This window comes from Carcharodon carcharias, chromosome 9, assembly GCF_017639515.1.
Source record: "Carcharodon carcharias isolate sCarCar2 chromosome 9, sCarCar2.pri, whole genome shotgun sequence".
Taxonomy (NCBI): domain Eukaryota; kingdom Metazoa; phylum Chordata; class Chondrichthyes; order Lamniformes; family Lamnidae; genus Carcharodon; species Carcharodon carcharias.
The window spans coordinates 26,691,579-26,715,284 of NC_054475.1; the positions used below are offsets into that span (position 1 = coordinate 26,691,579).

The 23,706-nt window shown below is 42.6% G+C and overlaps 1 protein-coding gene across 1 annotated transcript in view; it reads left to right on the top strand.

Moving 5' to 3' along the window:
• The window catches only part of LOC121282394 (cadherin EGF LAG seven-pass G-type receptor 2-like), a 324,339-nt gene that overhangs the window by 254,205 nt on the left and 46,428 nt on the right, over positions 1 to 23,706 (top strand). Inside the window, exons 10-18 of the mRNA XM_041196114.1 lie at positions 1,897 to 2,082; positions 5,486 to 5,599; positions 6,824 to 6,998; positions 9,668 to 9,809; positions 10,623 to 10,743; positions 17,040 to 17,223; positions 18,331 to 18,432; positions 21,034 to 21,128; positions 22,675 to 22,884. Coding sequence (XP_041052048.1) covers positions 1,897 to 2,082; positions 5,486 to 5,599; positions 6,824 to 6,998; positions 9,668 to 9,809; positions 10,623 to 10,743; positions 17,040 to 17,223; positions 18,331 to 18,432; positions 21,034 to 21,128; positions 22,675 to 22,884 — 1,329 coding nt within the window. The remainder of the gene's footprint in view (positions 1 to 1,896; positions 2,083 to 5,485; positions 5,600 to 6,823; positions 6,999 to 9,667; positions 9,810 to 10,622; positions 10,744 to 17,039; positions 17,224 to 18,330; positions 18,433 to 21,033; positions 21,129 to 22,674; positions 22,885 to 23,706) is intronic.

Consider the following 23,706-nt stretch of genomic DNA (forward strand, 5'->3'; position numbering starts at 1 on the left):
ATGGTCTTGACTTTGGTTGCACTCCCCTGAGAAACCATCGGTCACACCAGTGTTCAAAATGGAAAACCAGTTACTCAGCAAAATGAACTCAGGGAACTCCTGCACTTTCTGCCTGGTCCTCTTGAACTGTCTGGTGGTCACCCATTCCCTCTCTGCCTGTACTCTCTTAACCTGCAGTTTAACCACCTCCCTGAACAGGCTATCCACTTAGTTCTCAACCTCACAATGCGCCACAGTGACTCCAGCTGTTGCTCGAGTTCCAAAACCCTGGAGCTCAAGTTTCTGCAGCTGGTGACACTTCCTGCACGTGAGGCCACTTAGCCATGGGGAGCCTCCACGATTTCTCGCGTTACAGGGATGTGCATTCCACATGGCCGAGCTGCCCTGCCCTGCCATGCCTTAACTTACAGACTATTTATTGTAAACTGGAGACTAAAAGTAGAATATCTCACTAGCTACTCACCAATCAACTCCTTCCCCTGTGCCAACATCACTTTTTAATTCCTGACAAGACGTTTTGAACTCTGCCTGCTCTCCACCCCTGCAGGTGTTTTTTATGCTCTGCCCAGCTCTCACTCCTTCCTGCCATTCTCCAAGATAAGATAAATAGGAAATACTCACCAGTCAATTGCCCACTTGTTTCCCTGTAATGTCACACCTTGATTTTTTTTTTTCTTTTAGAACACAGGTTCTGACTGGCTCCTGGTTACAGGACAGTGCCGCTGCTCTCACTGTTTCCCAAAGTGCAAGTTTTGCTCTCTCTGCCTTATTTTAAGCTCCACTGTTTCGCTCTTTCTCTATTGAAATAACTATGCCAAGCACCAAAAACATCTACAATTATAGGAACTGCCAGAAGAAATAAACCAGCAACCAACCTGCAAGTTGATGATGATTCCTTAACATTACACTGGTGGTGGGCAGGGGTGCTGTTTGTGCAGGGGCTCTTCATACTGCTTAACATATGTTGAGCTGTTCAAGATTAAGGGCAGGCATCGGCCAGAGTGTGAAGATCCAAAATGGCAACACTGGCATCAGATCAGTAGCCAGATGGTATCTGGCGAGCTTTATACCAGAAGTGTCCAGGCTGCTGCAAATGCCATTTTGGGAACGTAAGCTTACTTGTCGCATCCAATAAATGAGTGTCATTGAGACTAATTTCACCCCCATCTTTTCCTGCCTCTACTACAAACTCTAATCCCAATCCACTGACTCAATCTCTTAACCTGGCCATTGTCTGATGCTGAACCAGACCATTCACAGCCTTGCTGTCATATTTAACTCTCAGCTGAGTTTCCCACCCTATATCCTTTCTGCTTCCAGGAATTCCCACATTCACTTCCATAATATTGTCCATCTCTACTTCTGCTACTTCAGCCACTGTTGAAACCCTCATCCATTCCTTTGTTACCTCTAGGCTCTCCTAGCCACATTCCCAACTTGCACCCTCCATAAACTTGAGCTCATCCAAAACCATATCTTAAATTGCACCAAGTCCCATTCATCCATCACCTCTGTACTTGCTAACTTACATTGGCTCCCAGTTTGGCAAAGCCTCAATTTAAAATAATTTTATCCTTGTTTTTAAATCCCTCCATGGCCTCACCCCTCTAATTCTGTCCTCTGGCGCTGGCTAGGCCTTAAGTTCTGAAATTTCCTCCTTAAATCCTTCTGCCTCTCTATCTTTATTTTCCTCCTTTATGACACTCCTTAGAACCTGCTTCTTGCTTGTCCTAATATTTTCTTACATGACTTGGTGTTGAATGATTTTTGATAAGTTGGCAGTGCACTGCCTTGGGATGTTTTACTTTGTTAAAGGCACTATATAAAGACAAGGTTGTTGTTTAGTGCTTTTTTTTGGTTTCAATATGTTTAACAGTGATATCACCATCTTTGCAGCTCAGTGAGGGAAATGTGGTGCTAAGTGTGTATCGCTCGAGCAGTCGGGTCACCGTACTGACAATGGACCAAATAAAAGTGAATGATGGTGATTGGCACCACTTGCAACTAGAACTTAAAAGTTCCAAAGATGGGATGGAAACAAAATACACAGCTCTCGTGTCTATAGACTATGGACATCACCAGGTAATGACTATCACTACGAAAAGATGTTTTACACTTTTAATTTACTATTTTTAGACAGAAGAAAGGAAAATTTGAATTGGTTTATGATAAAAGTTGTCTGTAAATATTTTTCTTTGAAACCTGTATATTGAGGAGCCTGCTCATGACTGTGAGTAAATGTAATGAGGAATTTTGCTACTGTTTTTGTCTTTCAATTGTTGAGGAAGTATGTGTGTGCAAAACAGACCCTGAGTAAGAAGATGACCTTCACTCAGATAGCTTCCACGATGAATGATCAAATGACACTTGAGTGTCCAGGCTCACCCATGAAGAGTCAACAATTGAGTGAAGTGTAGGGGTGCCAACATTTATTAAAATTTACCCCAGAATGAGTCACTGCCTTCAAGAGAGGAGGGCAAGAACAAAAGCAGACAGAATTGAGGCAGCATAATCATTATACAATCCCCAAAACACTAACTAATTTGCATACAAAGCATATCATTTGCTAAAGCATCTTAAGAATGCCAATCCCCTACAATGCTAGGATCAGTGCACTGCTTCCGTTTTGCATTGAACATTCAAATCATGTCTCTATACATAACCATTTTTTTCTTTTCACTTCTTCACCTGGCCTAGTCTGTTTCTCCATCAACCCCTTCTACCACCTGTACTGACATTACTTGTTCTCTGCTAGTAATATTTTTGGCTTTTTGTTTAAGTTGTGATGTAGCAGATGATGTGTGCCAAGTGGACCAATTCCACAAGGTCACGTTATTGCAATGGTTTCACAATTTGTATTTATTATGAGAAGCAATGAGTCCACTAAAACCTTTAGAGATTTTAAAAATTAAATTAAAATATTTATTAACACAATAAAAGATTTCAAGCACATACGTAAGACTACAATTACTTAATATTATAACAACTCCTAAAATTCCTAATTAATCTCACTCCCAGTTATACACCCCCTTTAAGAAAACAGTCCAAAATAGATTTTAGATATTAAAATATATAGCAAGTTAACACTACACCCACTTGACAGTAGAATTCAAATGGTTTTCTCTAACTTTGGTTACTGGACACAACAGACTTATGCCCAAATGGCTGGAGGCTTCTTCAAGGCTGTTTCATACGCTCCTCTTAAATCTTACATGGTCCTCCAACATAGCCTTTCATTCTCCTTTATGTGCATTTCTCTCTCTTTAATACGTAAAATCCATTATTCCATATGTCTTTGAAACTGTACCTTTCCCATAATAGAAAAACTTTCATGTTGCCAATATTGTCAGTAACCTTTGGGAAAAATAAACACACTCCTTAGCCTTGCTTATTTGGCGAGTTGTAAACAGACTAACATTCCTTCACTTATCTAAAAATACAAATTCCCTTCATACCTTACATGCTAAGACAGCATCTATGTTTACTCATTAGCATTTCAAGTACATTTCTACACTTAGCTTCTTTTGATAATTTCAAGCTTGCAGTCTACCTGATCCCAAATGTAATTAAATCACACAGACAGAACCATCTACACTCACATGCATAAACCTACTTTACAACAAGCCAGATAAATATTATGAAAATGATTATATTTTCATAACAAAGTCTGATGCCATAGCCATTGTCATCATCACTGCTTGTATGTCTGTTGCAAAGATTCAACTTCAACTCTTAACAATTCCTCAGCCTGAAAGATGGGTAAAAATTATTTCCTTGTTAACTTAAAAAGGTCCCTCCTTCAACTGTCTGAATATAAAGAGGGGACTTCATTTTTTAAATCCATCAGGCCTGGGAATTTTAACGAGCTGATGTTGAAAGCCAAAGTTACCCGAAAGAGCACATGAAGAAGGATGGACCAAGTAAAAGGAACTTATAGGCCCCGCTCAATCCATAAGCTTCATCTTGGATATCTTTACCATACACCATTTAGCCCACCCCTCACCCACACATACACATTTTTTACTTCACCTCTGCCACTTGAAAGGCTTCATCAAGATGGGTTTCTATGCATGTATAGAACTTCTTTGATTGAATGCAGTTGAGAGTTTTGTTGTACAACAGTTGACTTTGAATAGGGGAGAAGCTGGATTTGATTTGAAGTAGAAAAATTAGCAGGATTCAGAAATAACCTTTGAAACTCAGGGATCATTGTGACCATTCCTTGCTTGCCCTCCTGTTATTCTAACACATCAACAAATGGTGAGAAACAGTCTCATTTAAACAGCTCCTGTCAGTGTCTTTTGGTCAACAATTACTGTGCAAGTCAAAAGCATGGATTACTTCTGACTGATTGATATCTTGTCACTTAAGTAGGCACTTTACTGAGTTATAAGTCACAAAATACTTCAATGAAAAATTAATGCTGAGTTGGAAAATGCTGTGCATTATTAGAAAAGATGATTATTAGCAGAGATAAACATATAAAGACGGTAAGTCCTTGAAAATCTAGATTTTGGGAATCAGCTTTTGCACTCGTTGTTGAGCAATGAAAGCATATGGAGGAATCAGTTTATTGTCAGGAACTCAGGATGTATGCCCATAACTAAAACATGAGAAGCTCAAACACATCATCCTTCCCTCCTCCTGGAATCTGTAGAATCAGGTCCATGTCTCCATCACTATTCCAATGCCATGTAAACAATGTGCGTAATCTAACAACTCCCCATCAGAAACATTTCTAAACTTCAACATAAAAGGAACTCCACATTTGCTGTTGTTCCTAAGCCCTGTCACTGACAGAGAATGGAAGTTTCCGATTGACTGAAAATTCCTTTTTGTGTTGAGGAATATTTTGGGACTTTTCTTTGAATTAGTGAATTTTGTGCTCATCAAAGGCCAGAGCTGAATAATAAAACATGTGTCCTGTCTCAGCGTCCAGTGCTTAGAAATCAGGCATGGCATAGTTAAAACTCCCCCTAGGCTCTGCCAACTTCAGAAGAGTATCTGTAACTTCAAAGTTCTGAGTTGGTTGTTAGTTTATTTACGTGTTTTTCATTTTATATGCCAGCCATGCCTGTGACACCTCTGAGTGACACTGCAATTGAATGCACAGTCAGTCTTATGTCTACTCAGGGCCAGATTGATAGAGCTCCATTTCATATTGCATAATGTCCTAACAGTCATCAGAGGAAAATGTTGCCAGCTTTTAGAAAGTGTATCCTGATGTGAGCTAACACAAATCAGGACAAATTCCTAATCATCTGGTGAGATCCATTGAGCAGCTTAGTACTAGCTTAGCTGCAGATTTTGTGAATCAGCCTTTTGTTTTAAGGAGAACCATACTACACATCTATTTTCAGTGACAACTTGTAATAGAAGATCATGTATAGCTATCAACCAATACATTTGTCAGTTTCTCTTTATTTTTAAATTGTAGTTCTTGTGACAATTTGCCCATTGATTTCTGACTCCGTCTACTTCACAGACAATGGTGGAAATTGGTAATGAACTGCATGGGCTGAATCTGAAAACAATCAGTGTTGGTGGAATCTCAGGGAATGACGGCAGTGTTCTTCATGGGTTCCGAGGATGCATACAGGTACAACAAAGGGCAGGATATATACTATATATATATACACTAAACACTATACTGCTAATATTATTGATGGTTTTCAATGTCACAAGCTTGTGGGTGTTTGTTTCCTCCACTACCCTTGTGGATAAACAAATGTTTAGTGCTACTACACTCACATTCAGTATTAGAAATGTTCAATAAGTTTCTCTTCCCACAACATATCAGGGAATGACTGTACCATGTGGTGTAGAAGCATAAGAACCAAGAAGATCTTGGATTCAATCCTGCTCAATGTTGAGTTTGCTGAGGTTAGCCATGGTGGCAATTGACCAACGTTGTCCTCAGCGACCTTGGGTGTAGGAGGTGAAAAATTATCAAGGGTTCTTGACATTGTTGCTCTCCTGTAAATCCTTACTGGAGGTCAATATTTTGCAAGGAAAATCAGGCTTCTTTATGTTGGCCCTGTGGTTGAATAACAGACTGACATTCACTATTGAGGCTCAGAGTTTGTAAATTCACAGCAGGGAGTCGAGCCCAAAGGGAGCACAGGTCTGAGACCAGTCTGCAGCACTGTGGTTGTACCTACACCACATGGACTGCAGCGGTTAAAGAAGGCAGCTCACCAGCACTTCTCAAGGGCAATTAGGGATGGGCAATAAATGTTGGCCTAGCCAGCAATGTCCACATGAATTTTTAAAAAAGCCTAGAGCACTGATTTTACACTGAAATTGTGGGATCAGTGAAATTACCCTCGAGGTTCTCTGGCCACCATCAGTATTACATGACAGTTGTTTCATGTCAGGTACACAGGTGTACATTTGTCTGAGAGTTGCTCCTCATGTTTAGTGAGCTGGAATACTGTGATTCTGTAACCTATCGCAACCAAGTGACTATTGCCCAGTTGACAGTTGGAGAGTTTGACTATCTGTCGGAAATAAAGCCGGGTTCTCTGGCTGTGAGATCAATATCCCACTCCTGGTGCTCCCACACTGATGTAAATTCCTGCAGAATTGTCTGACTATAAAGCTAGAGAGTTCTTTTTAGCAGCTGGTTTTAGTTATTAAAATTATGGTTCACAGCTGCTACTGAAAGGAAACTCAACTGACATTTTAATTTGATTGCAAGTGTAGAAATTTGAAAAAATGTCATCACAGTACTTTTATGCAGCGAATGATCTTAAACAGATACAGATGCAAACAATTTTGATGTTTCCGCTAGCCACTGTAAAATTAACAACTCCTTCCTCAGGGGGTGCGAATTGGTGAGACACCATCCACAGCAGTGGCATTGAATGTAAACCATGCTGAGAAGGTGAATGTGGAGAGAGGCTGCAGCATTCCTGATCCCTGTGACTCCAGCCCGTGCCCTACAAACAGCTACTGCAGCGATGACTGGGATAGCTACTCCTGCAGCTGTGACCCAGGTAAAGATTTACACCATTTTAGTAATGGGGTCAGCCAGAAGCTCAGCGTTTTATAGCCTGTGTGATTCTTTTTAGGTCTTAAAACACCAAGGCAGGCTCAAGGGATTCAATAGAGTGATTTTCTAGGTATCACATCCCAAAGATCATCCACTGTAATCTCTAGATTTGTTACCATAAAAAGTGTTAAACATATGGGTATCATTATGCTGTCACATTACTATTCAGAATAATGTATAAAGTGATAGATACTCATTCAAATTAGCCAGTATTGAATTTCAGTCAATGACTAACTTTTAGTTGAGCGATGTTCTGTGGAAATCCAAGTGTCCAGTGTAGTTGATGTTGGTGCATGCTTACTGGCAACCTGCATAAATTTCAAGGTATAGAGTTGTATTCTGTTACCTACTTTAATGATTTAACTAGTAGTAAGTATTATGAATGTTAGGGACTCCCTTCATGATTTCCCATATATTACTTTTCTCTGCCAAAATAGCAGTTAAAATAATTGCATTTGATTAGTTTGCTCTATGAGATCAACCTGAGTGTCTTTCTGGTTTGTTTTAAAGCAAAAATCCAAATGGGACTGAGTTAGGTTGAGTTAGCTACTTGGGTTGACATGCGTAGTTAGAACAATGCCTAAACTAAACTGTGAAATGCTATAAAGATAACATGTGCCCATAAGAAGCTGTTTGCATGATGTTGGATTAGATAATGCCTTCAATACTATGGGGATTCTTCAAGGGGATAACCAGAGGTTGAGGCTGTTTTGGTAAATGTAATTTACTTGAACTTTCAAAGAACAGCTGGCACAGTTCCTCATGAGGCTATGCTTGAAGACTAAGGGTCATGAAATAGATCATAAATTTATTTCTAATGATGAATGTAACAGACCAAGAAAAGCTGTGATGTGAGACCTGAAATACTGCACACACATAGTGGAGAGAAACGTTTGATTAACAAAAGTAAAACATTAACTTTGAACTTGTAACTGTAATTAAGATAAAACTAGAAGCTTGAAAGCTCCATTGGCATTGCTTGTCCATGACCACTTATAATGTGGCTTCAAGACAACTGCATACACCGACTGCCCTTGATTGATATTTCTATATAGCGTCCTATCTTACCATTTAGGTTAAACCAGGCCCTGGAAAAAGTAAAAAAAGATTTGTAAGATGCTGGAATTTCCTCGTGCAATTTCTCCCTATTTAGGCCTGATCTATGGATAAAGTAGATCTATGTGAGCATTTTGATATTTTGCATTGAATATAATTTTTTGAATTCTTGTGAAATTTCTGGTGTGAAATGCTTCATTTTGAGTATCCATTCCTTTGCTGTTCAACATTGGATATATTGGTGTTTAAAGAGAAACATCTGCACCATGAGTTGTACGACCATCTCTAGTACCTTGACTGAATTGAATATCATTGAAATCACTTATGTTTATTGTCTGACTATCCATTCAGTTAACATTACTATCAGTCAAGCAATAGCGTAGCAGACTGACAGTCTACCACCCCTTTATATTCTAATCTTTTTTCAGTACTGTGCATTAGAATCTGTATAAATAATATCAGAACTATGAAGTTATACCTGTCAGAAAAGGATGGACAGGCTTGGATCTTTTTTTGTGGGGGGGGCGGGGGGGGGGCGGGTGACTTAATTGAAGTCCTTAAAATGATGAAAGATTTTGATGGGGTACACACCGAGAATGGAATCTTGTTGGGCTGTAAAGCCGGCAAGAGACCAGCGCTGCCTCTTTTCACGTCAGTGGCAGCGGTGAGGCCAGCAGTGGGCCTTGCCCTGGAATCAAGACCCCAGGGATGGAAGGCTCTTGAGAGCTAATCAAAGGCCAGAAGCCCTTGTGCTCAGCAGTGCCACTGGAGAGGTCATGGCTGCTGCTGAAGGGCAGAGACCAGAGTCTCAGAATGGCAGAGCGACCCAGGCAACAAGTAAATAATGTGCTGGGGGGGCTTTGGTGGGGTGGGGGTCATGGGGAGAGGGATGCATGGAGGGGTGGCAGCAAATGCCCCCACCCCTGCCTTCCCAATGTCCAGTCCCTCAATCGGGAGGCGACACACTGGCTGCATAGGTGTCATGCACGCTGCATGGTGACAGATACGCTTGCAGCTGGATTAATATTTAGTAGCGGCAGGATGAGGCCCTTAAGTAGTCATTAATTGGCAATTTAAAGCCTTTAATTGGCAGTGGGATGGGAAGTCAACCAAGGGCCTTTCCACCCCAGACTTAATTCTGGAGGAGGCAGGAAGGCGGTCAGATTCCAGTACGTTATCATCCCACTGATGCCCTTCCCGCCTCTAGGCGTGCCACCAGCGAGAGCACAAGATTCCGACTGGAGAATTGGGGAAGAACAAAACTAGAGGTTATGAATATAAGATAGATCAAGAAATCAAAGCAGGAATTACCGAAAGAGTGGTGAGAATGTAGCACTGTCTATCACAGGGAGTGATTGAGATGAATAATATCGATACATTTAAGAGAAAGCTAGAGAAGCAAAAAGGGAGAAGGGATTGGAGAGTTATGCTGATATAAAAGAGGAAGGATGGGAGGAAGGTCAAGTGTCGTACAAATGCTGGCATGGACTGGTTGGGCTGAATGACCATTTTCTATGTAATTCTAAGTAGTCACGGGAAATCTTCAATTGTTTCTAGGTTACTATGGTGCGGAATGTAAGGATGTGTGCTCCCTAAATCCCTGTGAACATCTGTCTGTATGTACCCGCAAACCCAGTTCTTCACATGGCTACACTTGTGACTGCTCAGTGAATTATTTTGGACAGTACTGTGAGACCAGGTAAGTAGTGTCTGAGCTAAGCCATTGTCAAAGCCGGACAATTAAGACCTAGGTGTTTGCTAAAACTGTTGTTTTTTTTTGAGGAATTATACTAATCAATATTTAAAATTTATGGATTCTAACAAACCTTTTAAGCTGGTGTGTAGACACACGATAAACTATCACAATGATATTAGAATACTTTTAGAGTCTATATTGTCATTAGAAGTTTCTGGAAAAAGTTGAAGGGTCCAGAAGTATTTTCCAACAGCCTGTTTAGTAAAAAATGGCAACAATATCATTGATACACCACCCTAAGTTTATTTCATTATATCTTTTATCTCCCATTTTTGTTATTTTAGGCCCCTCTATATCACACTCCCAGATATCCACATCCAACCATTCAGTAACACAAGAAAGGGAGCAGATCAACTCTCTCTGGCTCTTACATGTTTGTCTCAACCCGGCTCATATGTGAGGGAACCATTCTATAGTCTTCCTTTCACTGATGATTCAGTGGAGATCAAAGACACAGCTTAACAGAGCAAACATAGTAACACTTTCAGACAGGAGAAGACCTTCAGCCCATCTAGCCCACCTATCCACAGCTTTTCCTCAATCCCAGGGGGTTGTTTAATGGATGAAAACCTTTGTAACTTTCTGTTGTGTGGTATACACCTGAACTACTCTGGTGGTTAAAAGAAAATATCATTTTTCCACAACCATTAATGGGATTATTTACAAACATATGTCATTAATAAGGTATCAGTATTTTTTTTCAAATAATAACAGTCTGAATATTTCACTTCACCAGTTTGTATTTTCCACATGTAGGATTGATCAGCCTTGTCCCAAAGGATGGTGGGGGCATCCTATCTGTGGGCCCTGTAACTGTGATACAAGCAATGGATTTGATGCAGACTGTAACAAGACCTCAGGAGAATGCAGGTGCAAGGTAAAGAATAAGATCTAAGCGGTTAAAGTCTGACAGCTTAATATTAATGAGATAACTTCACACAACTAGTTGCTGTATGCTAAATTTCCCCCATTACGTATAGCACAGGGTTTGTGTTCAATAATAATTACCTTAAATGAAAATAACTATGAGTTGGATATAACTCAAGCTTTTAAAATTTAAAGTAAACTTTTCAACTTCCTATTGGTATCCAGACCAAATATTTACCCAATATTGAGCTGTATATTTGAAATTGACTTCTTATTTTTGGGTAAGTATTGTCCTGTGCTTGCCAATCCAATGGGTCTGGAAATATGAGACTCATGATGGTGATGTGTTTGATCCACAGTATGCAAATCTAATGGTGACATTTGGAGAAGTAAAGGAGAAAGAAATTGCACTGTTGGTTAGGCCACACATAGACTAGGTTTTTTCTGAATCCAGCAGGCCTGCTACCCATGGCAACCAATTTTAAATAGGGGACCTCAAGCAGGCCTTAAGCCCCTTATTTGCACATGCAAAGGCCACCACTTCCGACAATACAGCAATCTCTCAGCAGTGTGCAGCTTAATTTATGTACTCAGGTCCCAGTGCGGGGTTTGAAACCATGACCTTCTGACTCAAAGTTAAGAGCCAGAGCTGTCACTTAAGATTCAGATATTCTGAAGATAAAATGGCAAAGGTGGAACTGCTTTTTAGTCTCTTGGAGCAGATTCCTCTGAACTAGGAAATATTGGGATTTTGATTTGCTTGCCTGATCATTACAAACCTGCATGTCAGTATGGTTTATACAGTAGACTTTTATGACAGGTGTTTAAAAATGTAGAATCAGAGCTGTTGGTTCATTATATTTAAAGCACTTTACACAATGAGGATTATAAGATGGATCAGACTGAGCATTAAGGTTTGCAAATTGTGCGCTCAAATAGTTCACAAAACTGAATCACAATCCCTTTAGGCACAGCTTGGGAATAGGGATGTTTGAAGTTTAACATCAGAAATTGTATTCTAGATGTATTGTTTGGCTGTTGGGTTTGCATTGCAGCATCAGGCCACTGATTCTTCTTGGAAAGCTTAGCAGAGGTGTCAAGATCGGTCCAAAAATGGAGACGTATTGTAAGACCAACACAGATTAGAAGACCTCTCAACAGTGTTTGTCAACAGTCTGTTGAAAAAGAACAATTGAAATGAGAGGAACCAATGCATATTTTAAAATTCTAATGAAAAACTCTTCCAGTCGCTTCATTATTTTTCATCTTCATTTTAGACCACTTATTAGATCCTCAGGAAATGTAATTAAATGCACATCACCAATAACAATAATTATGTAGAGCTTTGACAAATCACTGAAGAAAACATGCCTTTTTTTTAATTTAAAGTGCTTTGTTACCTTGAGGGTATGCACCATGAATGGTAAATATTTATCCCTAAATCACTGCAAAGCTTCATAATGTATTGCATTTGAAACTATTCATTTTCTAATTATTTCCACCTTCAGAGTTACTTTGAGCAATTGTATCTGTCCTCAAGCAGCTGGGTAGTAATTTGGGATGGTTAACTTCAAGAGTTGGGAAACACTTAGTTTTTCTTGGGGCAGAATTTTACACCTCGCAGTCGGGCGTGTGCCTGACCCGAATGGATGTGAAATAGCACGAGACAACGCGGGGTGAGCATCCCGACTCCATCCTGCATGCGAGCAATCTTGGCGCACACGGGTATCGGAGCCATGCCCACCTAAAATTAAAAGGCCACTTAAGGCCATTACAGAGGCAATTGTTCGCGATTTTATGTTGCCCATATGATTTCGCACTCATTGAACGAACAAAATGGGCAGGCAAGCAGCCCACTTTAACGTGGGTGGATTAAAAAGCCAGCAGCATTGGCATTGTGAGTAGTGAGGAGTTTAGGAGATATTTTGCTGTTGGTTGCTTATTTGAGCTTGACAGATTCATCTCTGTTCTGAGCTTCATTCTTAGCATTTGTAAGTTTCGTTCCAGGACTCATTGGTGTCTCCAAGGCCCCTGGAGGATTTTGACCGTGTGGACCCTTCCAGGTATCAGACAGCCTTCTGTTACCCTGGTAATGGGGATTGTGGTCTCTGCTGGTGGCACCTCCTCCTATGAGGAGGAAGAGAGGGGCAGAAGGGAGAGGAGGCCAGGTGTCCCAAGGCAGCTACCAAGGGAGGGACCTGTGGGAGGAGAGGCACAGGCACAAGAGGCACAGGGCCAGCAGGTAGTCCAAGGCAGAAAGGGCCGCAAAAGGCTCCACTATCCTGCTGCCAGGGTTCACAGGCAGCGATGCAGCTACCTGAATATGTCCGAGGTGCAATGCCGAAGGAAGCTCCGTCTCTCCACGGAGACTGCGACCTCAATTTGTCAGATGTTTGGGCCTGTGCCGAGGCTATTCAGTGCTCTGGCCCGACTGGATGGATTGCTGCTGGGTGACGAGGGCTATCCCCTGAAAGAGTGGCTCATGACACCTCTCTGCCAACCAAGAGCAGAGGCAAAGCAATGTTATAACAGGAGTCATGCCCCCTCAAGGGCAGTGATAGAGAGGACCATAGGGCCTGAACATTTCAGTCATCAGGCGCATGTGATCAGTGGGCCCAGTAGTGGCCAGGAAATGGACTCCCAACCGCGATTTCACGCTGGCTGGCCAATTAACAACCAGCGAGTGTGAAACGTGCACTGAGAAGCTCAGCACTGCCGGGATGGGTGTGGGAAGAGGGTGGGCGACGATGTCACTGGCAGCATGGGTCAGCTCTGTGGGAGAGCCCCCTGAAGGCAGACAGCTGCCTCAGGGAGCTGCAGACCTGAAAATAATGAAATGAAGCTGTAAAAATCTGCAAAGAAATGTCCATGCATCACAATCAAGCACCTAAAAGCATACCTCATAAAAATTATGTCCCCAGATATTCATATTTATTTTATTTCCTAACGGAAATTTCATCCCGCTCTTGGATGAGGTTTCATGATAAATGTAAAGGCTGCCGGGCCGATTCGCCCGCTCACCATGTTGAACAGGCCATGAAATATTGCGCCTTTAATGGGCTTGATTGCCCACTTAATTGTTGGCAGGCACGCTTCTGATTTTTGTGTGTGTCCACTGAGTGAAATATCGCGTAAATCTGCAATGACATCGGGACGCTTGACCGACATCATCGCGCGCTATTTTACGCCCGGTTGGGTCGGGTGCACACCCACCCATGGGACATAAAATTCTGCCCTAGGTCTTCTGATGATGCGCTTCCGATGCCAGGCCCGTTCAGGGGGTGCCCTACAATACCCTTCAGAGCGGGTGTCACTGATCGTGGCTGCATGCTGCCCGCTCCACAATCTGGCATTGGCAAGGGGGGATCCCCTGGGGGAAGAGGATCTTGACGCAGCTCCACAGGCCACAAAGGATGAATCCAGTGGTGAGTCAGAAGAGGAGCACAGTGAGGAGAACGCTGAGAACATGGAGGCAGAGGTCTGGATCCTTCAGGGAGGCAGGGACACCAGGAACGCCTTGATCCAATTTTCCTGCAGCTAGGCTGCCAAAAACCTGATTCCACCTCATGCCAGGGCTGCCGCCTCCATCCCGGATGTCTGAAATGATTCTTTCATTTGGACCCAAAGTCCACTCAGTGCCTGTGCAATAAAATTTAAAGCCACTCACGTCCAGCATTACGCACTGATGTGCCTTGCACCAAAAAAAAGGTGAAACATAACGCAGGCCATTAAGACAAAAGCAAAATTTTTGAAACTCTCATCAAATGAACAGAATTATATATGGTGTTAATGGCCATACCAGTAAACATATTAATAAAACATAGCAGAACAAAATATCACCCATGAACAGTCCCTCTGCTGCTCATGGTGCCTTAAACTTAAGTTTGCAAGTGCTATGTCTTGTTGCTACCACCCCTCCCCACTCCCCCCACTCGCTTGCACCAACATTGAAGGTGGCCTGCTGACTCTGCTGTCCTGTTTACCTTGATGACCTTGCTGGTCATTCTCTGGCCAGTGGAGTCTGTGCTGCCCCACCTGTGAGGGAGCGGCTAGTGCCACAGCTGGCATCTCCCCAGTCATCGCAGTCTCATCAGATTTTATGGTCATTGGCAGAGGGGCGCAGGAGCTGCTGCCATCATCCAGAGCGCCCTGAGAGGAACCCGCGTAGACGACAAGCAGCTCCTGCACAACGTGAGGTTGCTCTGGATCACTACTCGCCATTGATGGATGGGCACCTAGCTGGGATATTGGATGCCTCATCCATCTCCCACAATGTCACTGACCACCTGAGGTCATTGCCTGTGTGAGGGCTTGCAGGTCTGAGCGCAACCCCAGGAACCCCTCCTTCTGTCCCTGGGGCTGCCTCTCCATGAGACTCGCCACTCTCTCAATGGAGGAGGCAGTGCACTTAGCCATGAGGGTCAACACATTACTCATGATTCGCATGGACTCCTCCACAACAGAGACCATGGCATGCAGCCCCTCATGGATCTCCGCCAGGTCCTCCTGCACATTTCACTGGACACCCAGCATCTACCGCCTAATAATGACTCCAGCGGCTCATCACGTGCCTTCAATTCAGCATTGTCTTGGTCTCCAGCAGTCTTCCGACTGCCGATGCCCTGGGCACTCTCTACCTCCACCTCAAGCGAGTATGAAGTGCCCTCACCGCTGTGCGTCGACATTTTAGCCAACGATGTAATGCCCAGGTGCTGGTATCTGTGCTTGTGCCTGGTTCAGAGAGCGGGTGTGATGCAGGTGTATCTAAAACCCGGTGGTCCCCTGGCGTCAAGGGTGGCTCTTCGGGGACCTGCATTCAAGTGCATACTGGTTAATCTAAGGGAGAACAGTGACATATCATTAGTTTAAGTCATCACACTGTCACTGTGCATGCCAGGCACCCTGGTGAGACAATGGAGATCTACATCATGGTGCCATCATCTTTCAATGCTCAATGGGGACTCCCATTAATGATGAGACTACACAAGAATGTTTGCACAAACCAACACTCTCATCTCTGTGCACTGCATTCTTACCTTCATCAGAGACCCCTGCCTCTCCAGGACTGGCTGACCAGGGTGGGTGGTAGCTCTCCAGTTCCAATGCAACTGTTTCATACCTCGTCTTGATTAAGAGGTTTAGGGGGCCTCCGTCTCTCCTTGACATCTCAATGGTGTCATTGCTCCTCTTCTCCTGAAAGGACAGAGGAGCATTGATTAGTCCACTCTCTACCTGCAATGCCATTGCAGCCTGGCCAACCCCACCTGAGGAACACCTTGCAGGGCATATCTGAGTCGTGGCAACGAGCCACAAGGTACTCAGGCCGAGCAGCCAGGGCTCACCCCCTTGACCAGCTCCGGCCTCATTGACAGTTGGCACTCAGACTCTAATACTCCTGAGCTCCAAGGGGGATGGCCAGCCCTTAACACTTCTCTACGCTGGTCCACGCCAACACGGTACTCGTCCTTGCTGAGAGCAGCAGGTCGCTGAACCTTTTGCGGCTCTGCACCCATGTGCACCCCACAACATCATGGCTGCTGACCTCGGCTGCCACTTCCTCCCAAGCTTTTTTTGGTCTGGTGCGGTAGCCTCCTCCTGCCATCCCTCAGAACGAGGATGTCCCACCTGACATCGACCTCCTCCATAAAGACCGTGAGGCACTCGTCTGAGAAACGGGGGGTGGGGAGGAGGGGCTGAACACCCACCTGACCTGCCTTCCCACCTGACATTTACTGCTGCTGGTGAGACTATTGTTCAAGACTCTAAAGATTCTCTCCTGGCAGATTTCAGGGAGCTGCCTTCGCCAGTTTTAAGGTGCCTGCTGAGTCACCGTTGAGCCCAGCGCCCAACAGACCCCCGCCCCTGCCCAGCCCTTCCTGACCATTCAGAAGACGGGTTTCACGCTGGGCAGACCTTAATTGGCCACCTGGCGTGAAATCACGTTTGGAGGCTGACCGCAGTAGTGGGTCTTTTCCCGTCCCCTCCCAGGCCCACCGATCACACGCACCCAACGAGGGAAAGATTCAGGCCTTGGTGTCAGTGTGACTGTTTGCAGATTGTGGCTTTTTTAAGAGTACCCGTTGAATACATTTTCTCCATTGTCTGTCTAGTGAAAAGAAGATAATAAATATATACATATTTAATATATATTTAAATCTGTTATATATATATATACATACTAAAACATTCCAGTGTTATCAACAAAATTTGACACCAAACCACGAGAAATACAGGAACTAAATCTGTGCCTCTATTTTGCAGTGTTGGCTACATAATTATAAGGTAATAATTGATAATTTGATTTAGGAAAATCATTACTGGCCACCAGGAAGCAATGCCTGCTACCCATGTGACTGTTACTCAATTGGTTCGCTTGCTCGCTCATGTGATATGGAAACAGGACAGTGCCAATGTAAGCCTGGTGTGATTGGACGACAGTGCGACCACTGTGACAATCCTTTTGCAGAAGTCTTCACAAATGGATGTGAAGGTGAGTTCATGTGGAAGTAGATTTTGGCCTGGGACGGACTTAAGAACAGTAAAGATTTATATTTAAAAATGAGGATTGAATTGGGCAACCATTAATCTTCATTAGTATTCAGTGCTGGTAAAAATATAGCTAAAAGAGCACTGGACAGTCTGCATTCTGGTATTTCCCTTGGCACAATGAATTATGACCGTATGTTACAAAATGTGAGAAATACCCCACGTTTGAGTCATATATAATTCTGACAAGGTCTGTTCTTCACTTCCCGGGCTTTTGTGCTTTGTATTATGATACCTTGCTGCAGAACCACAGTACTTACTACTACCTTTGTGAAACTAAAACAGAAAAGTACTATTTTTAGTTTATTGTTTAATGAGTTGGATCCAATGAGATACTGGCACTGATTTCATGGTGAGCAGCAAACAGATGGTGCCAGTATTTCCCCAAAGACTTTCTGAGGGGCTTTATAAACTCAAGCTTATGGCGATTTGAAAGCTATTTCAGCACAGACCCTCCACGGAGATCCACAACCTGTGTGTGGGACTAGCTACTGTGCATCTCCTAACCCAATCAAATTGAAGAATTTTTAATGAACATCACAGCGTCTGAAACAGGAAGCATATGAAGTCAATTAAAGAGAAAGAATGGGTTAAAAGGAAAATAAATTTTTTTAAAAAGACAATAAGAAAAAGTCTTTAAAATATTTTTTTTATTTTCTTAGATCTCCACTAATAATTAAGATCTGAAGGAATGTAACTCCACACTTGTAAACATTATTTTAAGTGACAGAGAAGCAGTTTGGAAGCAACTAAGATATGCCATATAGTTAAAAATTTATTTAGATGGGAATAGACAAGTAACAACCTTTTCTGGTTTGTTTAGTGGGTATCTATCACATAATTACCCCAATGTTATGCAATTCCATGTATTTCAATGTTGAGTGAATAAGTTTGACTTGTATGGAGAAACTTTGATGCAGTTTGATACTAGCCTATATCCAGCAGTTTTTATGGGAATAACTAATTGATGTAATAGAGAAGTGATTCATTTTTGATTTTCCCACAGCTTTAACAGTATCCTGCATTTTTAATCTGTTTATTTTCCCTTCAGTGATTTATGACAGTTGCCCACGAGCCATGGAGGCAGAGATCTGGTGGCCTAGAACTAAGTTTGGACTCCCTGCTGCAGTGCCTTGTCCCAAAGGGTCAATGGGTAATGTTATTATTACACTTCAAAATATTTCCTTGTTAATCACCTGGAACAGTTTAATCTGATTCAGTTGTTGAAACACGTTATAAAGATGTAGACAAATGCCACCAGAGTTGAGGAATGGCTTTCATTTAAACTGTTGGGAAGTGCTGAGTTTCTAGGCTTTTTTATTGTGTCTCCTTGAGTTGGCTGTTTAAATAAATGAAGAAAGAAAGATCTCTATGAAATTGAGAAGAAAACCTATAACCTAACTCACTGAGTGTGAGACATTGAAGGTGAATCACGGGGGAAATGTTTCATTTCTTCTTCCACTCCCACTCCATTGTTGTAACTTGGACAGGAAGCCCTGTTTGTATGGGCAAACAAGAGTCTTTTTGTCAGACTAGCAGCAAAAGCCATGGCAGTGGTGCAGGAGAAACCTTTGTTACAATATAGACTGATAACCTGTAAAGAAAGGAATCCCCAAACAACCTCAATGGAAGGGACTGAGGGACAAGATTTTACTTTTTAAAACTGTTGCTGTAACAATTGAACCAAAAATCAACATAAAATATGCATACGTTAACAGAGAAATGGTATTTCAATAGAAAGGAAGAACGGAATCTTCCATTATCAGTGAGGGTCTTGCCTTCTAGCTGGAGAGCCAGCGAGAGACCCACATTGCCTCTTCTTTGGAAGGCCCACAGGATCTTATGCCAATCAGGCTGAACCGGGGGCACCAGCGGCACGGAGGAGGCTACAGCTGCTGTCAGAACAGCACCCCCTGGAGTCCCAGGGCCCAGGAGAGAGGTAAGTAAGGGGGTGGAGTTTTCTTGGGGTGGGAGTTGCGGGGAGAGGGGGACAGTGGGGTCAGAGGCAAGAGCGGGGTAGTGGCTGTCAGTAGCTGCCCACCTGCCTCATGTCCATGCCCTTGATCATGCACAAATGAGTGCAGATGGAGGGATTTTACCCCCAACAGCTGACATGCAATCCACATAATTTAATCAGTCATGCACGCCCCATGTTTTTGCAGGCCTGTCCGAAGATGAGAGAATTGCAGCAAAAATGGGAAAAGGCCATCGTGTGTTTGTTCATTGGCTACTTAAGGGTCTCAAATGGAGACAGGGTAGGAAGGTTGATCATGGGCCTGCCCATTCAGAACTTACTTACTGAGGCGGGAGGGCTTCGAGCATTGGTCCAGACACAAACCCACCAAATTTTCCGGCCCTTTCGCCGCCTCTTCAGAAATCTCTCGGCAGGATGCCCATGTGCAATCTCAAAGCCCTTTAAAGTCTGCCTTCTGTATATAGGAGATCTCTCTCTTCCCATCCACTGGATTAGGCCCACTTTCACCAACAGATCTATTTCAGCTGAGTTCCCCAGGTATGATGATCACCAATGAGGCATGTTGCTGCTGAACCACCTGAACTGTACTCACAGCAGTCTCAATGGCACAGATGCCCAGCGACTCTTTCATCTGATCCCTTTAATAAACCCCATTAACCAGTCTGGTCAGCTCTGGCAAAACTGATGCAGTAACAGTAAAATTTTCCAATTCACGATCTCTGCTCTAATCCTGTCTTCAACTTTCTGCCCTCCTTAACTGTATTACACACACAGCTCCTTGTAAATGTGCCTTCTCTGTTCTCCCACTGCTGGAGATCTGGTAGAGAAGTGCATGGTGCCCCTGAACTGAGTCTCATAACCTATTTCCATGGCTCTAAATAAGCTTGCTTATTTTAATCTTGATTCAGAAAACAATAAATGAGATCTGCTTATCTTGTATTGAGCTAGATAATTTGGTTAGCTGCACAGTTTTCTACCTCTACATTTGTGGATACCTGTGTGAATATTATAGCAAAGGTGTGTATCTTATGTCAGTGCCTATTTGTTTGTCTAGGAAGAATCATCATTAAAATCTAAAGGAGAATGTATCTGTTGGTTGGACACTACTTATCTTGCATTTTCTTAATGAACAGATGTCTGCCTCACATAGTACCGTGGAAACATATGCCTTCCATCTAGGCAGGCAGATATCTCATCCAAAAGGGAAGTGCAATAAACAATGGCTTCCTCCAGCACTGCATAAACTACCAATGTATCTACACAACAAATAAAGCTATGGTTTGGAAAGTTTTATAAAAAAATCAGCCTAGACGATGTGATCAAGTTTGAAGTGGAGCTTGAACCCCTGACTTTCTGATTAAGGCAAGAGTATTGCCAAATTAACCAAGTGGAGTCAGAGCCTAAACTTAATATCTTCAAATGTGAGATTGATAAATTTATTGTTGGTACAAACCCTTTCATTGGCAGCTTTGAGTGTTATGTGTTCCATGACTCTGCTGTCTTTCACTGAAATGGATGTAGAAACATCTAGAATCATCTAACTTGGGCGAATAAAAATACAAACTGTATCCAGCTAAGCTTGGGTAGAGCCATAAAGCTGATCTTGTATCCGACTCTATCCAGTTAGTAAAATGTCATTGAAGTGATTTAAACTTTCCAATCGGTTACGTGTTTGAACTGTTGCACACAATGGTTTTGGTGGCAGCTGACATACACCTATCTCTGCATCAAGGACTGTACTTGGCAAACACTGAGATACTGTATCATTTTCTTCTACAGGAACAGGAATCCGACACTGTGATGAACATAGGGGCTGGCTCCCTCCTGATCTCTTTAATTGTACCACCAATACCTTCGCAGAGCTGAAAACCTTTGTAAGTTTCAGTAAGAGAAATTGGTTTAAAAGGTTGAGATGAACAAGATGCTGAGATTTTGCAGTTCCTTCCAATGGACGCAACTCTTGAACAGTTTTCATGATTCCATGTATGTGATATAGGCCTTTCTTGCAGTAATACTCTGCAGACTTTTTATCTTCTCATGCTGCAGCAGAGGAAGTCCTGAAACTATAGGCCAGAACTTTCAGCTCGGCATGCAGGAGCATGCCCGAAATGCCAGAGCGTGAAATAGTGCGCAATGATGTCAGGTGAGCACCCTGACGTCATTGCGCACTCGCCCGATATTTCGGTCGGCGGACGTGCGCGAGAGTCGGCCCTTCAGGCCCTTAAGCAGCTCATTAAGATGTTTCCTTTGCTGCCCATCCAACTTTACAGTTGGCAGGCGGGCGAATAGGCCAGGCGGCCTTTGCATTTTATCTGAAACCTCATCCACGGGCGGGATGAGGTTTCCAGCAATGAATAAAAAAATCAGTAAGACCTTTTCAAACTCATTTTTAACATGTCCCTCTTCATGTGACTGAGTCACATGTGGGGACATGTTTATATTAATTGTAGATTCTTCATTTATCATTTTAAAAATCTTCAGCTCCCTGAGGCAGCTCTGTGGCTTCGGGGAGCTTCCAATGAGCGCCCCCGCAACGTATGCACAAACTTCAGCGTTTGCGACCCTCCCAACCCCACTCCGGCAGCGCTGAGGTTCCCAGCGCATGTTTCACGCTGGCTGGCCGTTAATTGGTCAGCCAGCGTGAAATCCCGGTTGGAGCCTGATCGTGGGTGGCGGACCGTTTCACAGTGGCTCCCGGGCCCCCCTGTCGCACCAGCCCGATGAGGGGAAAATCCTGCCCATGGTTTCATTATTATATGAAAAGCCCTAAAGCTAGTTATCAGCCTAGCTCCGTGCTCATATATTCTGTGCCTTTAAATGTTAGGTCATGTGCCTGCAGTCATAATTTGACAGGTAATCATTTGTCTTTTGTGAGGTATAAAATGAGGGGCAATTTTAAAATTATTACTGGTGATCTGATTATGTTACATAATTACTTAACATAGCTAGACTCAATCTAACACACAACCATCTATAATTAACGCTTTGACCCTGTTGAACAAGAGAAGGAAAGAGAAAACATGAGATGTTACGGTGATCAGATTAGAAACTTTATATTCACAATAACTGGAATATTTATATTCAATATTCATTTCCCAGAAGTAAAATACTTTAATATACCTTTTTCCTTGTTGATGTTTAGATTTGTTTCTGGAACTCTAGGTGATAAGAGAACAATTCAATATTCTGGACATGACTACAATTGTTGAATGCTTCTGATTTCCTTGTACCTCCCTCTTTCTGTTGACAGTCATAGTTAAACCCGAGTGCCAATCTCATCAAATAATGACTTTGGAAAGATTTCATTTTGGACCTCCCTTTAAACAAAACTGGATCTCTGAATTTTGGTAACATAAACAAATGTAATATCATGATTGTTGAGGACTTTTGTCATTTTCTCAGGCTATGTCTTTTGTACAGGCTGATAAATTGAAACGAAATGAAACGTTGCTGGATATGGGAAAATCCAAGAAAATTGCCCTAATGTTGCGGAATGCCACTCAGCACACGGATGAATATTTTGGCAGTGATGTAAAGATAGCGTACCATGTGACCTCAAAAATCTTAGAATTTGAGAACACGCAGCAGGGCTTTGACTTAGCTGCAACCCAGGATGTCCAGTTCACAGAGGTAAAAGAGTTCAGAATGCCTAGAGATTACTAATGCAGTTCACAGAATGTTGAACCACTCACCACAGCGCGTGCAGTCACTTCTCATCATCAAGTGTTGAGGGCTACTCAGTGTCTGATCTGCTGGGACACCTCATAGTGTGGGGTTCCCAAGCAACCAGAGTCCATAAAGGCTATGCAAGTGTTAAATCTTGTTAAGGCCCAAATTATACCTAAACTAGGGGCAAGCATCATAACTTTGTAGCCCCTGGGTAGTGCTGTGGACATTTGGCCATTTTTAGCGAGTGTTTCAAGGGCGGCATTTCAGTGGATGGGATCCATTATTTCAGTGCCCATCTCCTCCGTAGAAGATATTTTCATTGCAGTTCTCCAACCCATTGGCCTCTATTACCAATGAATGCAGTAAGCATTTTGCATCAGCCATTTCAAAACAAAAGATCAGACATTGTTTTAACGGCAGCCATCAATTCTTGAACTGATGCTAGCACCTAATCACCCAAACCCATGATCTCAGTGCTCTCTAAGCATATATTTTGTAAATATTTAAATTAGCTGATCTTGCCAGTAATGGGCAGGATCATCTTGAGGTCCCATAGTTATCAAGGTTAACAGTGTACACTTCCAGTCTTCATTTTATACTTCCCATTGTCAATTATCATAGATCTATCTATTTCTGTTTTTGTGTATCATGAAAACTTACGCAAGTAATAATTTTTGTTTGTTGGATGTACTTTTAGTAATAACTTCATACATAAAATTTGGAGCCATTTATTTGCATTTGCTTTGGAAAGTGCTTATATAATTTCAAGGTGGTTTGAAAACT